The 15531-nt window shown below is 33.9% G+C and overlaps 1 protein-coding gene across 2 annotated transcripts in view; it reads left to right on the top strand.

The window, feature by feature from the left end:
• LOC118185900 (A disintegrin and metalloproteinase with thrombospondin motifs 9-like) overlaps nucleotides 1-15531 on the top strand; it is a 524770-nt gene that overhangs the window by 433292 nt on the left and 75947 nt on the right. For both annotated transcript variants that reach the window (XM_085807795.1, XM_035355846.2), the window contains 2 exons: nucleotides 13189-13281; nucleotides 14914-15080. In XM_085807795.1, coding sequence (XP_085663921.1) covers nucleotides 13189-13281; nucleotides 14914-15080 — 260 coding nt within the window. The remainder of the gene's footprint in view (nucleotides 1-13188; nucleotides 13282-14913; nucleotides 15081-15531) is intronic.

Genomic DNA, 15531 nt, shown 5'->3' with positions numbered 1-15531 from the left:
TTGAGTTTGTTACTCAAAAATTCGTTAAAGTTTTACAAAATATGTAATCGATAATAAAATAAATTCCATATTTCAAATTTGGGCATTCAAATGCCCCTATTCGCAGTAGAATTATGTCATTCAAAATTGGATGACTCTAGGTAGCGTTGTTTTATGGCAATGCAAAAAACATATATACATTTATGCAGATTCTTCATTATTTAATTTCTTCAAATATAGTACAGGGCGATAGTATTTGGTGGCAACAATCTGAAAAGGAATACAGCCTTTTAAAGTTTTCAACGTAAACGAAATTAATAGTTCTTCAGGGCAAATTACCCCTTTAGACTAACAAATTCCAAATTTCAAATTTGGGCTTCCAGATGCCCATATTCGGGTGGAAACGTATATTATTCAAAATTGGTTTGCTCTAAGTACTGTTGTTTTGTCACAATGCGATAAACATACATACATTTGTGCAGATTCCTTAATATTTAATTTCAGTCCTTCAGGGCAACTTGCTCCTTTGGACTAATAAAAAATACGTTTAAATTTATCCCATATTCAATTCGGAATAAACTGCATGGAAAAACCAAGATACAGAAGCATGGTGGCAAACTGAAAGAAGTGAGTGGGTGTAAAATGTTCCAAAAATGAAAATCAAATTTTCGTCTATTTCTGCATAAAACAGAGGTTTAGTGCAGTGAAAGAGGTAAATAAAAAAGCCTGAGCTGATAAAGACACAAATTAAAATTTAAACTTTAAAAATAATATTACAAACACGGTCAAAGTAATCCGTGTCCTTATCAATATTAGCTCTTGCAAACCGAAGTAAGAAGTGCCGAAAATTCAAAATTACCGCATCAAGAACATAGATAGTTGTAACACATGTAAATTTCCTTTTCATTTTTGGTTTTGGTATGTTTTGCCCCCTTATTTCTTTCAGTTTGCCACTGTGCTTTTTACTTCCTTGTACGAAGTAAAAAGGAAGTATTGTAATCGCGAAAAGTTTCAGGCAGCATATTTCAACGAAAATATCCATTTTGACGCTATCGAATGCAATTTAACGATATTTTTGCGTGATATCTGTACGTAAAGACAGAATAAAATACTCTTTTCCTTCAAAAAAAATTATAAAACTGCTTTAAAATTAATTCTGAAGAGAATTTTTCGTGGCGTCTGTACGAACGTATGTACGTACGTGCGTACGTACGTACGTACTATGCTTCTGTATCTCGCATAACTCAAAAACGAGTAACCTCAGAACGTTGAAATTTTGTATATATGACTGCTATAACATGTAGATGTGCACCTCGTATTTTGGTTGCAATCGGCCGCACCAAACGTATATAAATATATTTATATATATATCCACTCTGTTACCCGGCTCAGTGATCTTAGTTTCTTTACTCTTATATGTTTGTAAATTGTACATTTTTTGCTTTAAAAATGATTGTATTATGTTGTTTTTATCTTCCGGTTAAGGTTTTTATGCCTTTAGTAAATCTGTATGCAATATTTTTAGAATTATCAACAGTTTTAAAGTTGTCTAAGTGCCGTTAAGCCTTTTTTTATGGTGGCCATTGATGTTTACATTTGAAACAGGAGACTAGTGGATTTGTTGCCAATCTAGAGAAACTTAGCTTTGCAACAACAAAGATAACGCATTCATTTATTATTGCCAATTAAATCATGCTTAATTCTTTCTGGAATTTTTGGAGGAAATAAGTATTTGAGATTTACTTCGTAATTTTTAATATAGATATTTTGAGTTTATATGTATTTTTGCCTTCTCACGAACTGAGAACTGAATTAATTAAATGAGAAATACTCAATCGTCTATGAAAAACTGTTTCTTTTTGTTTTGTTTGCTTAATTTCTTTTATACATCATTCTAGCTTTATTATAGTATTTGAATAGAACATGTGGCAACGATTAGATAATTCTATTCTTTAAATGATATAAATTTTGTGCATTATGAGTTATAATATGAACGAAATATATAAGTTAACTGTTATATAATTGTTGGATTATGTAATATAATTATTGGATTATATAACAGTTGGATTATTGGACAGTATAATTATTGGATTACATAATTATTGGATTATATAACAGTTAACTTAGTTTCCGTTATATAATTATTATATAAGTTAACTGTTATATAATTATTAATACTGTTAAGTGAATCTAGCGCCAGGGTGTCGCTATGGTAAACAAATACTAGAGTGAATTTTAAAGAATGCATTTATTCTATTGTGGTTTATGCGCTGTCGGCGAAGTAGATTTAATTCAATACAATGAGTTTAAATGAAATGCAAAAAAAAATGCGTATAATTTAATATTTCGTACAAGGAAGTCATGTGGTGTACACATCAGATTTTTTTTCCCTAGTTTTGGCGTGTAGTTTATTCCAAATTATTGAATATAGGATGAATTTTAAACATTTTTAGTCTAAAGGGGGCTTTGTCCCTGAGGGACTATTGTTTTCGTTTAGGCATTTTGCGTTGAGATCTTTGAAAAGCTGTATCACTTATCAAACTGTTGCCACCAAATAGTATCCCCCTGTATTATATTTGAAGAATCTGCATAAATGCAGGTATGCTTCTTTGCATTGCGATAAAACAACGGTACCTAGAGCCATCAAATTTTGAATGACGCAATCCTACTTAGAATATGGTCATCTGGAAGGGGTGCCCATTACTGGCAGTCGATGCCCTCTTCTCCGTGATTCTAACCTGGGTCGTTTGGTACCGCAGTAGGCTCCCATAACCGCTATACCGTCTGGGCGGCATGAAAATACATTTATAACACAGAAAGACACGTACCAAAGTCCTTTTAATCTACGCATGAATATTAGTAAAGTTCATAGTGCAGGGATGTCCAAAATCCGTTCTGTGATATCGAACAAAATATGAGTCTAATATGAAGCCTCAGCCAGACAGAACAGTTTACTGGACAGGAGGCAGTTGAGAAGTCCCTGTGGTAGTCAATCCCACCATTGCAGCAGAGCAGTTTTCAACTCCGGGATGGTTCTCGGAGGTAGATGGAGATGCAAATGCCCTCCCAAGAGTGTCCCAGACACGCTGTATAGGGCTGAGGTCAGAAGATCTGGCTGGAAAATTTATGTATCGGATAGCCTCATTTTTCAGGTAATCGTCGACCAGCTGAATCCTAGGTGGATGAGCGCTGTTGTCCAATAACAAGAGCCCAAGACAAACTGCACCCCTGAAACGTCGAACATAGAGCTCTAAGATCTCCTGTCTATACCTCACAGCAGTCATGGAGCCTTTGTCGAACACATGCAGAGGTGTGTGGCAGTTCAACATAATGCCTGCCCAAACCATTACATCTCCATCATCGTAATGATCCTTTTCCCTATTGAGGGACGTAAGGTATTGTGTTCTAGCCTCACTCCAGATACAGGTACGCCAAGAATCCTTGTCCAAATGAATCCGACTCAGCTGTAAAAAGCATGGTGCTCCACTGAAGTCTGGTCTAAGGCGTATGCTGGCTGCACCATGCTAAACGTGCTGTCTTGTGTACTGCAGGAAAAGGGACGCTAGCAGCGGATCTTCTGGCAAACAGACCTATCTCATGAAGCTTTTAGATAACTGTACATCCTGAAATTCGGGTTCCAGTATCAACATTCAGCTCACATGAGAGTTGTGAAGCTATAAGAGTCCTGTGTCGCGGCCCTGAAAGTACCAAATAACGATCTTCATTTGTCATCCGTTGATCTTTTTCGACTTTGTCCAGTACTTCTCGATATCAATCCAGTATCCTGAAATCGATATGGATCCAGGGACAAGTTACAGACGACACTGGGTGTTACATTGAGCTTCTGCCTCCAGTGTATCAACAATTTCTTCATCTCATTCCGTCATATACATGTTCGTGGATACTCATTTTAAGTCACACTTTGTAGAGACATTACGTTTTTTTGAAGCAGGAGATGTGAAAAATGAGCAGTGCCCTCGCCGGGACTCGAACCACGGACCTCTCGAATACGCGTCGAGCGTGCTGAGCGCTACACCCCGAAGGCATGCTAAGAAGGCGGGAGAAATACCTTATAACTTAACCAAATTTATTCTCTGTTGCGAGAAACAGGAGGAATGTCGTAAAAAGGATTATGAGCGCACAAATCGCGGAAACCCCTTCGTGCGTTTATAACCCCTCCACAACCACATCTCTGCAGGCACACACATGTACGGTTACGTATTAGACTTGCATATTTGCATATATTGACTAGAATATTTGCATAATGCTTTGGCATAATTTATACCTTTGGTACAATACGTTTCGTAAAAACAGACATAATTTAAAAATTCTCTTAAATTTTTAACACGAGTGGAATATTACAAATTGAACTTAAACATTAAAATTTTATATATTCTGTTGGGGCTTAGAAATTGTAACGTTATGGGTCGGATGACCTCATAATGAAATCTGACTGTATTAGAAAAAGAATGCAAGAAGCAATATAACAGCTTTTAATAAAGTAAAAAAAATTATTAAACGGGGTAAGATTTAAAAGTAGTGCATTAGAAAATGAAAATATAAGTAAAATTAATGTTTAAATAGCAAGTGGCGCCATCTCTGTACACAATACGTAAAAAAAAGCAAATTAGAAAAAATTACTAAATAATTATTATTAATAAGACAAAATATTTTCACAAATTCAATTTCGGAATACTGAAATTGCAATAATATATATAAATATATATATATTAACTCAAAATTATTAGCCTTGATTTGGCATTTAATTTCTTATTTTTTGCCTATCTTCCCTTTCTGTTCTGAATTGTTTATAATAATTTTTCTGGACATCATCTTTCGAAATTGATTCGTTCATGTTTCCTTATGTTTTATATAAACCTCCTGCATTGCGGATGTCTCTGGTCCAGTCCTCAAAATTTAAACAAAGGAACCGAGTCCTTTTGCCCCGTGGGTACCATTGCCCCAACTTTTCTTACCCTCCTTCGCCTTGTTGCTAGCTACGGATAGTTTGTTTTCCACTCCGTCCTTAGTCTAAGATGATGTAAGCTTTATAAAATTATGGAGTACATAACGCTTCAATAAATGATGCTGTGTGAATCTGTTTATGCGTATCCAGACTTGCTCTGTTATGAAAACAAAATCATGTGTTTAAATCAAGGACCACGTCTGAAAGTTTTTCTTCTACGTTATCTCATCTTAAGTATCCACGCAGCTGTTTTCCTAATGCCAGGATAGCTACAGAATTTATATTACACACTCACATATATAATAAATTTTAAATGATTTTACTGCAATAGAGGACTAGGTTATACAGAATTCGAATGCTAATTAAAATATTGACAAACTTTTTTTTTTCAAATAACTCATTTGTTTTTCCTTACATTTAATTATTTATTAATTAAAAAATTTTTTGGAACTAAATTTACGTGCCGATTTTTCATTTCATTGCCAATTTATTATGATATAGCAGCCTTTAGCGCAGATAAGTCTCTTTTCTTTTTTTATTGTTACTGCATCTATTATGACTTATCTTTAGAATTTTATATATACATATATATATATGCACATACATGCATACATAATGTTTTGTGCTGTAAATGCGAATAAATCCAGAGTAGCCATTTGGAAAATGATGTCTTGTTTTCATTTCGCTGTCAAAGGTCGCAGTCAGAGGATGCAGTGTTTTCGTAGAGTATCATTTACCGCTTTACTGGCTTGAGGTACATGGAAGTTAAGGATATCAGGGTGGCAGAGCCGTGCCCAGGGACAACTGAAGATTTCGTGCTCCCTACTGCTTGCCGAGAATGGAAAACATTTCATTCTAAAATTTTGTGTCATCAATTTGACGTCCCCTGGATGCTGTGTCCGGGGACAGATGTCCCCCTTTGCCCCCCTGTAGCTATGCCATTGCACGGTGGCTAAATATCATTTCTACAAGACTATACAAACTGTAAAGCTTTCTCTGAGTACGAAGGCTGTACAAACTGATAAGCTTTCTCTAAGTACGGATTCCAAATACGGAAAGTTCAGAAAGAAGAAGCCTAAAACTATAACATATAAGGTACACTTTTATCTGTGATTAACAGAACGATGCAACGTATTTCGTTCGTTGACTAAATTAAAGTATTTTTTGTAGCAACACCTTTAGAGTATCGTATCAATTTTCGTACTTCGTGAAAGCACTATGAATGAGATATTATGTTAAGTAGTGAGTGATCAATGTGCTCCTTACATCGTATCAAAAGATAAGCAGCTATGGAAATTTTACTGCGAATTAGTCAAGCTCTATTCTTTTCACAGATAATGCTTACAAAGAGCTTACATACCGCTGTTTATTTTTGAGAGAAGGAAATACCAGCAGTGACACATGAAGACAATAATGTCCTAGCTATAAACTATCTTTGGCTTCTTTCTTTTAATATAGTACTATCACTGGAGAAATAGCTTAAAGGAATAAATTTTTGGCTTACTCGGCATCACATTTAGCCATCCTCTCAATCCGTTCCTGGTTACTACCTCCAGTTATGATCCTAGATCTTTGGATGTAGAGATTCTGTATGTATGTTAAATGGTATTTTTAAGAGGGATTCACAGATCTCTATGTTATAAAAAATGAGAAATGCAATACTCATTTGTATTCAGATCATATCCTTCACGATCCCAATGCAGTTGCAATAGACAAAACATTCATGCAGATGAGGCGGTAACACTCCCTACACCTAGTCTGACTAGTGAAACAATAAAAGGAAATACTGCGCTTATGAGTCAACAAGCGTGATCTTCCTACTTAAACGCGAATGAGCATGTGTGAGATACTTCAGATTGGCGTGTTTACGCCTTCAAGCGTCTGCGGCGTCTGAAGTGCGCAGAATCTTGAAGAAAAGAAGCTCCTTTCTGAACTGTGTGATCGTTTCAGAAATCAACGTGAAACAAATAACTTCAAAAGCAACTTAAACGTACTGTAAACTTGCATTTTTGCAAAGCATGACCACAGTACTTATTAAACTAATTTGCTTATTACGTAGTATGTCACTGCTGCCAACTTTGAAATATGAACAACCGAGAGATCGCTTGCGCAAAAAACCGACAGTTTCCAGAAGGGTTTTGCGCTGCGAGGCGACGCCAACGTTCTGCAGATATCTACCGTAGATTAAGACAATTCATATCAAATAAAATTTAGTAAGAAAAATTACGTTGAATATCAGTAGGGGTGGGAGAAAGGAATTCGCATAATTTAAATATTTCAAGTTGAGTAAATTTTATTGATCGCTGGAAAACATTTCCTTTTGTAAAACTAAAAATTCAAACCTATGAGATTTGTTGATCTATCAGGAGACAAAGATATGCGGTGGAAAAGCGGGACAGTCAACAGCTATGGTACGTAGCGTATTTTCCTCTATTAAATATTTATAATGTGATATTTTTGTAATTTTTCTTTAATTTATTAAAAAAAACTATTACATGCTGTTTCTCTATCCCAGACTGCGTAAAATTACAGTTTTAGGACATCAGTACTTCGTATCGCATGAAATCACCGAGCATTTCGATACATGTAGCTGGACTGCATATTCCTATACACAAAGTTATGTATGAATATTTTTAAGTCCTTTATTGCATAGCGCTTTTTAATTGCTAAAGAACGTAATTGTTGTTCATTTCGTAGATACCGAGCCATTTATTTACCTTTATTTAATTTTAGCATAATTTTTTGCTGAACTAACACTAAATGTTTTGAAAATTATACCGTTTTCTGCTAGAATTGTATCTCAGAAAGGTTTATGCATGAATTTTATTTACATGAATATCATCAAATGACTTGTTTTTTGAAGTATAACATTTTCATCAAAACTATTTTTTAATTTTAGTTTCATTTTCGAGTAAATAATCTGCAGTAATTTAACATTAGTTTTTCAGTCAGATTGGAAACCTTTTGAATTTTTAATGTAGGCACGATTTCTAAAAAATGAAAATTTGTCTTCAAATAAACATTACTTTAAAAACAATGCGAGTCATTGTAGGGAAAAGAATTTGCCAAGACAATAAAATATATTGTCGGTATCAGAATAAAGCTATTTATCTAATCATTATCATGAAGTGCGTGAAATGTATAGCTGTGAGTACCGTTTGCCGTTCCTGTGTCATCTAAGAAGCTATGAAAAAGTTTTATTTTCCTAATTAATAAATTTCATCCAGATAGAAAAGTTTTAAAAAAATCGATTTATCCAATTTAATTACAATGAGGAAGGACTGTCTGTGTGTCACAGGCTTTAAAAATAAAAATAGAAGTCAGTTAAAGAAATTGGTTTACACTGATTCTTTATTCGTGCCTTTATGTGTTCACCATCTGTTTTTATCTTCTTTAAATCTTAAAGCTACTTTTGATTTATTAAAATGGTAGCAAACAGCACAGTTTTTTAATTATTCGCTTTCTGTAAAACAAATATATCAGAAGCGGAATAGATTAAAATGAGCTAGTTAGACTTAAAGTCGACAGATGGCAGCACCAAGCAACTATCCATTATAATCTCTATGTAACTTGACATGAAAGATAATTCAATTGCTTAAATTCTAAAATTTTGAAGAGAAAGGATGGCGAGTGCGTGCATTTTATATAAAGAAAGCCCATTTGGGAATTTATAAAATCAATAACTCGAAGAAAGGTAATAATCATTGTAGCTATTTGAAGTCGCTTTCCAAAATTGTATTTTGCCTGGCGCATATAGTTGGCAGACCGTTAAATTTTGCCAAACACTGAAAAACCTTGCCATTTTTCGTTGCCTATAAACTAATGATGTTTTTATTAATAAAAACATATTAAAAAACAAATAACTTTTTGGTTGCAAGTACACATTCCTCAATTTCGAACGCTTTTGGCAATCCCTTTCAAATTGCGTAGTATTGAAAATTAACCTCTCCCCTCCCCCCAGTTAATTAAGTCAGCTTTCATACACTATCTCTTCATCTTAGTACCCACCATTCATCGCGTTTTAATGCTAGTACACTCGATAGATGGCGTCAGCTGCAAGCTCATTTCCATCTTGATTCCAGCATGTACAAAGAGAGGACTTTTCTCATCGCACTAACATTTGAAAAGAGATACAACGGATAGATAGATAGGCGGAAGGGATTGGTCTGACCAGCGCGGTGAATTTGGAAAAAGGATGCATTGTACTTTTATGAAGTTGAATTTATATCACGAAGAATGCAACTTCCATCAAAATACCAAGGCGCCAATCTGGAAATCTTTATCATGGCGAATAGTCACTATCTTGCATAAAAGTGCCAAATCTTTATGACAAGACGTCATTATGAAATCGTCCGGGTATTCGGACATAAAATTCCCAGCTTTTATGCTATGGAGTAAAGAATTAGATCCAACAGTTATGAAATTCTGATGAACTAAAGACGAGGGAGTTAAAACGATAGATTAACTACGTTTACACTTACTTTTTTTTTTTAAGGTGGGGCGTTAAATATTTTTCTTCCAGTGACTTTACCATTTTTTGCTGCATGAATCCTACAGTCATGATTAATGTTTTAAACCATCCATATCAGTCGACGAAGCGGCGCTATAGCCACCAGGTCCTCAGGCAACTTCCCGAGTTCTTGATAGCCCCACCCGCCCCTGAGAATAGGAATGGTATAAGGTATTTCTCCCACTTTCCTAGCGTACCTTCGTGGTGTAGTGATTCTGCACGATGGGCCTATATTCCAGAGGTTCATGGTTCGATTCCCGGCGAAGGCGATTGCTAATTTTTTATCTCTTCTGCTTCGAAAAGTAACCTAATGTCTCTACAGCGGCGCCCGAACTAAAAGGATGTTGGATGAGAATTCTCCACACCCAAGATTTGGCTATTGGGTCCCCTGAAAACCCCAGTCACCCGTTAAAAAAAGGGGAGTATATAAGGTATTTCTCCCACTTTCCTAGCATGCCTTCGTGGTGGTTTCTGCACGCTGGACCGGTATTCCAGAGATCTGTGGTTCGATTCCCGGCGAAGGCTATAGCTAATTTTTAATCTCTTCTGCTTCCAAAAATTACCTAATGTCTCTACAATGTCAGCCCAGGAAACCAAGAATCCGAACTTAATAGTTCAGCAAGGAAAATTTTAGGCTTGGATCATTAATGGATTTTAACATTTCAAAGGCTTTATTAGTTCCTAAAATCATCAGATCTAATATGTGGATTTGGGGTTGCTGACTCCAAATATGGAATTGCGAAGTTTGTCTCAGAGTATTTTTAGTGAAGCATATTTCTAGACTTAGGCGCACAAGTTATTTTTACTACACTTCGACATGCACTCATTTTATTTAAATGGCATAGTTCTATTGATGTTCTATTTTAAGCCTGCTGATAATTATAACTCAATTATTTTATTTTACTTAGTGTTTTAAAACCATCACTTTTTAGTATGTTTAATTATTGAATTTTCTATTTTATTTAGAGGTACTATAGATTACGTAATAATTTGTTTCCTTCTTAAAGATTGAGTCTATGGCATAGGCATTCTCGGAAAGTTTTCTAAGAGTTGGAGCGGGACAAAGACTGAAAGAGAAAGCAATTGCATCAATAAATTTTTATTTAATTTAATTTGGGGTTGCACAAGTAGATTATCGAATACAGTACTGCATCAATGTGAAACCACACGTAATATATATGCATCGATACCGAAACGCATTTTTCCCCAATATCGGGTGAATAATTCCCCATTTTCCTACCCCTCTCTTCGAAAACTTGCGGTACGAAAGATTGATGCTGTGTTAACCACTGCTATATTTCGTGGATGTAAATACCATCTGTTTGGGTTCTGCTATGCCTGTTATTTTTTCTGAGTCATATAGATGTATAATTATAGCAGGCTCAACAACCATTTAATATAATTGCGATGTCTTTTAGATGACCACAATAAAGACTGAGCAACTTAGTAGTCAGGAATCAGTCTGATTGGGATAAAAAATGGAGAAATCATGTTTTCATTTGTCCCTAGAAATACGAGTTCTACTCTCACATCTAAATTCTTCCGAGTAATGAAGATGCATTTGTGATGTGAGGGAAAGCATTATGTAAAGATGAAAAATTGATAGAGGAACGCTAATATGGAATGAATATTCCGTTTGCGGCGTATAAATTGTAAGCATACCTTATCATACCGTATCACACACCCAATCAAAATGCGTCAGAACAAGTGAATAATAGAAAATTTTGAACAAAACGCATTTTAACTGTCCAAAAACATGCACTGCCACAATGTGCAGTGAAATTTGGCCTATTTGGGCAAATAAACACTAATTGAAAAGCGATCAGAGATTTTTCTTGCATTACATCTTTTATATTTCTTGTATTATAAGCTTTTTTTTGCATTATATCTGCGTTACGCACGGGGAGTTGTGCATACCAACATTACGTGTACCACAAAAACTGCACGTAAAGTGGAAGTAAATTTGAATTTTTTCGTTTGCAGAGGGAAAATGATTAAGTAAAGTAGATTTTTCATTCTTGACGATGAAAAATATTCCTTTTTGTTCTCCGTGTAACTATTCCTTTTTGTGGGAAGAGCTACCATGATCTCTACCTAGACCATCATTCCTCCACCATCATATTGGTCTGTTGCCATAACGTTACTGGGGTGGTATCGGGTCCTAGGTTCCCTCCATATCAATAATCCCTGAGAATCAGGTTATAGACTGAATCTGGACTCATACGCGAAGACAGTTTTAGCGCAATAAAGATGTACTCAGTGTTGGTGTTGCATGCACTCTCGTAAAGGACCTATTTTATGGGGTTAGTGAATGGGATGCAAATAGGGGTTTTCTAGCGGGTTTCTGAGACAGGACTGTATGCTGCTGCCTTCTGGAAACTGTCTTTCTTGAAATTGATGTTCCTACATCCTATTGATGTAGTGATAGCGAGGTCACGAGACAGTTGTGTGGCTATAGACGTTATCTGGTGCTTGGCTGAAAGTACCAAATAACGGTCATCATTGGTCATTGTGGCTCTGGGGCAACCTTGTCCTAGTTTTCTGGACATCTTTCGCTGTTTTTAAACTGATTCCACAAATTAGAGATGACACTTGGTGTTACATCGAGTTCTCATGCAACCTGAGCTTATGACTGCCTCAAGCTCAGGTTAGACTGAATACTTAGACTGAATTGCGTTCAACAACTTATAAATTTGTACTGAGATTTTTGTTATTTTGTTCGCAACACAAGTCCAGTTTCTCTTAATTTTAACTTGTGTAGCCGTCGAGTTGGCGCATTGATAAATATATATACAAAAACATATAAATGTTTAAATTTTCCTTTGGCTATCATATTTTTGTTAGGTCAGATGGGACACAAATTCTCCCGACAGACTTTTATGGTTCTCCTGGTTAACTAGTTCTTTAAATTTAATAGCGTAACAGTATAACGTGTACTAAAATGTTATTAGCATCATATAAAGTAAAAGTAATTGCACTGAACACTTAGTACATTGCTTTTTCTGTCTTTCTCTCGTCCATTTATGAATATAAAGGACTCTCACCTTTTTTATCTAATACTCAAGAGAAAATAGAAAGGGGATAAAATTAAAAAGTTCTATAATTACTGTATATTGGACCAGGGCCAGACTGTGCAATAGGCTAGGCAAAACACTAGTTCTGCCTTTTTTTATTTATTTATTTATTTATTTATTTATTTTTTTTGGGTTCCTTAAAAAAAAGGGGGGGGAGACAGAAGACAGTGGGTTTCAACCTTTCTTTCCGACAGTGGGTTTCAACCTTTCTTTCCCCGTGCACTCCTTTCACCGTTGCTAAATGATTATTTCCCCCTTCCTCTCGCAATCTCGAAAAAAATATATACATTTATTAAATTTAGATTATTTTTAAATGTGTTTTATAAATTAAATAAGAAAAAATGTAGAAAATGCTGATAAATACTAAAACTTGAAGAATAAAAGTAGTTTTTTATATTCGTAAATAAAACTAAATATTTAATTGATAAATAAAATCCTGACCGTATTCCCACTGAAACTATGAAATCCCACCTGGGAGGGAGGGGGGAATTGTTCTTGTGGTTGAGAACCCCTGCTCTAAGAGGAACATCAAGTTTCAAACAAAATAAACACAGTTAAAAATTTGAAAGTGTAATAAAATGATTCCTTTTCATTAATTTTTTCTATTATTTTGACTTAAAATTCTAAATTTCTTGTTATTTATCTGCTTCTATTTGTAGGCTATAATGATGTCGTAACCATTCCTGCTGGTGCTAGCAACATCGAAATACTTCAGTACGGCCATAAAAATACAAAAGATGATAATTATTTAGGTAAGTGTTCATACGTATAAATTGTTTTCTAATAATTTTGTAAGTTAAGGTTGTAAGATAATTTTATATGTGTAATTGCACTTAAAGGAATATTTGAGCTAAAGCAGCAAAGTAATCAAAATTTAATGAAAAAAAATTTTTTTTAATTTAAACTTTCTCAAGGAACAAAAAATATAAGTAAAGTTTTAAGTGGCAAAATAAGTAAATGATTAGTCCATTAATTTTTAATAAAAATGAAAGGAAAAGTTAGAAATAAGGAAAAAGTTAAGAATAGTAGAAAAGAAAAATTGTCCTTAAGACGCTGTCATCAGGAGGAATGACGTGTTTAGAATAATCTTAATTAATCTAAATAGCTATATTTCTGTAAGGCTATATTTCTGTAATCGCCCATGACAAAATAAAACTTTTTAACGGCATAAAATCATAAGAATAATTGAATGAATTTTGGCCTTTTCCTACATAATTAAAAAATTATAATTTTTAACTTTTTCCTTTTTTTGTTTATTATTATTATTATATTTATTATTTGTATAAAATTTCATGGTTTTAAAAGTTAACGGACTGACCGCTTATCTATTTTGTCATGCAAAGTTTTATTTATATTTTTTGTTTCTTGTGGAGATTTAAACTTATCTTTTAATCTCCTTTATTCCGTTGTTTTAATAAAAAATAAATATCTAAATAAAAAAATATTTTTCCATTCAATAGTTATTCAGTTTTTTCGTTGTCGAGACTCTTGGTGAAACACCCTGTGCATATGTGTGTATGTGCGCTCAGACAAAGAGAAAGAAAAAAAAAACGCAAATACTTTTCTGACATGAGGATAATTTTATTCACTTTGCAAAAAAGTAGATTCGTCAAATCAATCATCATATTCCTAATCCAAGCAATTCTTATTCTGCATTTTTACATTCTTGAAGAATATATTTGTTTTTTTAAAACTGTATTGTCCGTTTACTTATACATGCATAACTTCTACATACATGATTGATTAAATTCAATATACTATAGTTTCCTGTGCTTTTAAGTATAATAAGGAAAGAGCTCATGCTGTCCACCAAACTTATTACTTTCTTTTTAGAATGATAGCCTTCCCTGACCTATCGCTGTGTCCGTAATACTGACACAAGAGGGAATTTAAAGCAGTTTTCTCAGTGGTGCTACGTAGATACATAATGTTTGTATTTGGGCCCATTCATGTCACCTGTTCTTACGAGTAGTTTCCTCTGCTAAATTTACAGACATAATTTCCTTGCAATATAAAGCCGAAATCAGGCGTTTTCTCATACAATATGTATGTGAACTCTAAACGGAAATGAAGTAATTTTAGAACATTCAGAATGCTTGTACCTGTACAAGAAGACACATTTGCAAGCATTTAAACATTTAGTACTGTATTTTTAGTTCTGAATGAGCCAGCTGCCATTCTAACCTGATTAATTATCATACCCATGTAATTTTATTCCTTGTTAATTTTCTTTTTCCTGAAGCAAAAAATTATTAGTTATTCTTTTATGAGTATTTTCTTAATCTTAGATGTGAAAGACTGAATAAAACTGCAGATCAGCTCAGATGCATATAATTTGACAAAAAATCTTATCGTATGCCATTATTTTTCTTTCAACATTGTAGCTCTTTTAGGCTCGAATCATGAATACCTCCTCAATGGAAAATACATGATCTCAATGTTCCCCAAATCTGTTCTATATGGGGACTCAATTCTGGATTACACGGGTTCAGATATTGTTGTGGAAAGAATTAATGCAACAAAGCGTTTACAGAAAGATCTTTTTGTCCAGGTAAACAAATGAAGTTTTTTTTTTTTTTTTTTTGCATAAAAATTAAAATAAGTTACCATATTTATGGTATGTTAAGAACAATATCTAATTACTATTAGTACCTGTTTAAATGGCATGAGAATTTTTGTAGAAAAAATTCCATTTGGTTAAAAATTGTGCTGATTTGGTATCAAGATTGAAGATTTTCTTTCATGCTTGAGCCTAAAAACTAAGAAATTATTGAAAATTTATTTAAAATTTTGTTATTATGTTGAAAATTAAGAAATATTAAATTTTTCTTGAAATTTTAAAATAATAAATACGCAGCATTTTTGTGCTTTTAAATATTCACTTATTTATTATAATTTTTTATTCTTTGTTGTAATAAGTTATAAATAATATAATAATTGAATAATTTTTTATAATTTATTCCTGAAGACCCAAAATTTCTTCCTACACATAATCATTTTTT

This window comes from Stegodyphus dumicola, chromosome X1, assembly GCF_044657685.1.
Source record: "Stegodyphus dumicola isolate Sdum_Otavi_A_Nest chromosome X1, ASM4465768v1".
Classification (NCBI taxonomy): Eukaryota; Metazoa; Arthropoda; class Arachnida; order Araneae; family Eresidae; genus Stegodyphus; species Stegodyphus dumicola.
Note: the sequence above shows the minus strand (reverse complement) of the source record. Positions and strands in the feature narration are given on the sequence as shown.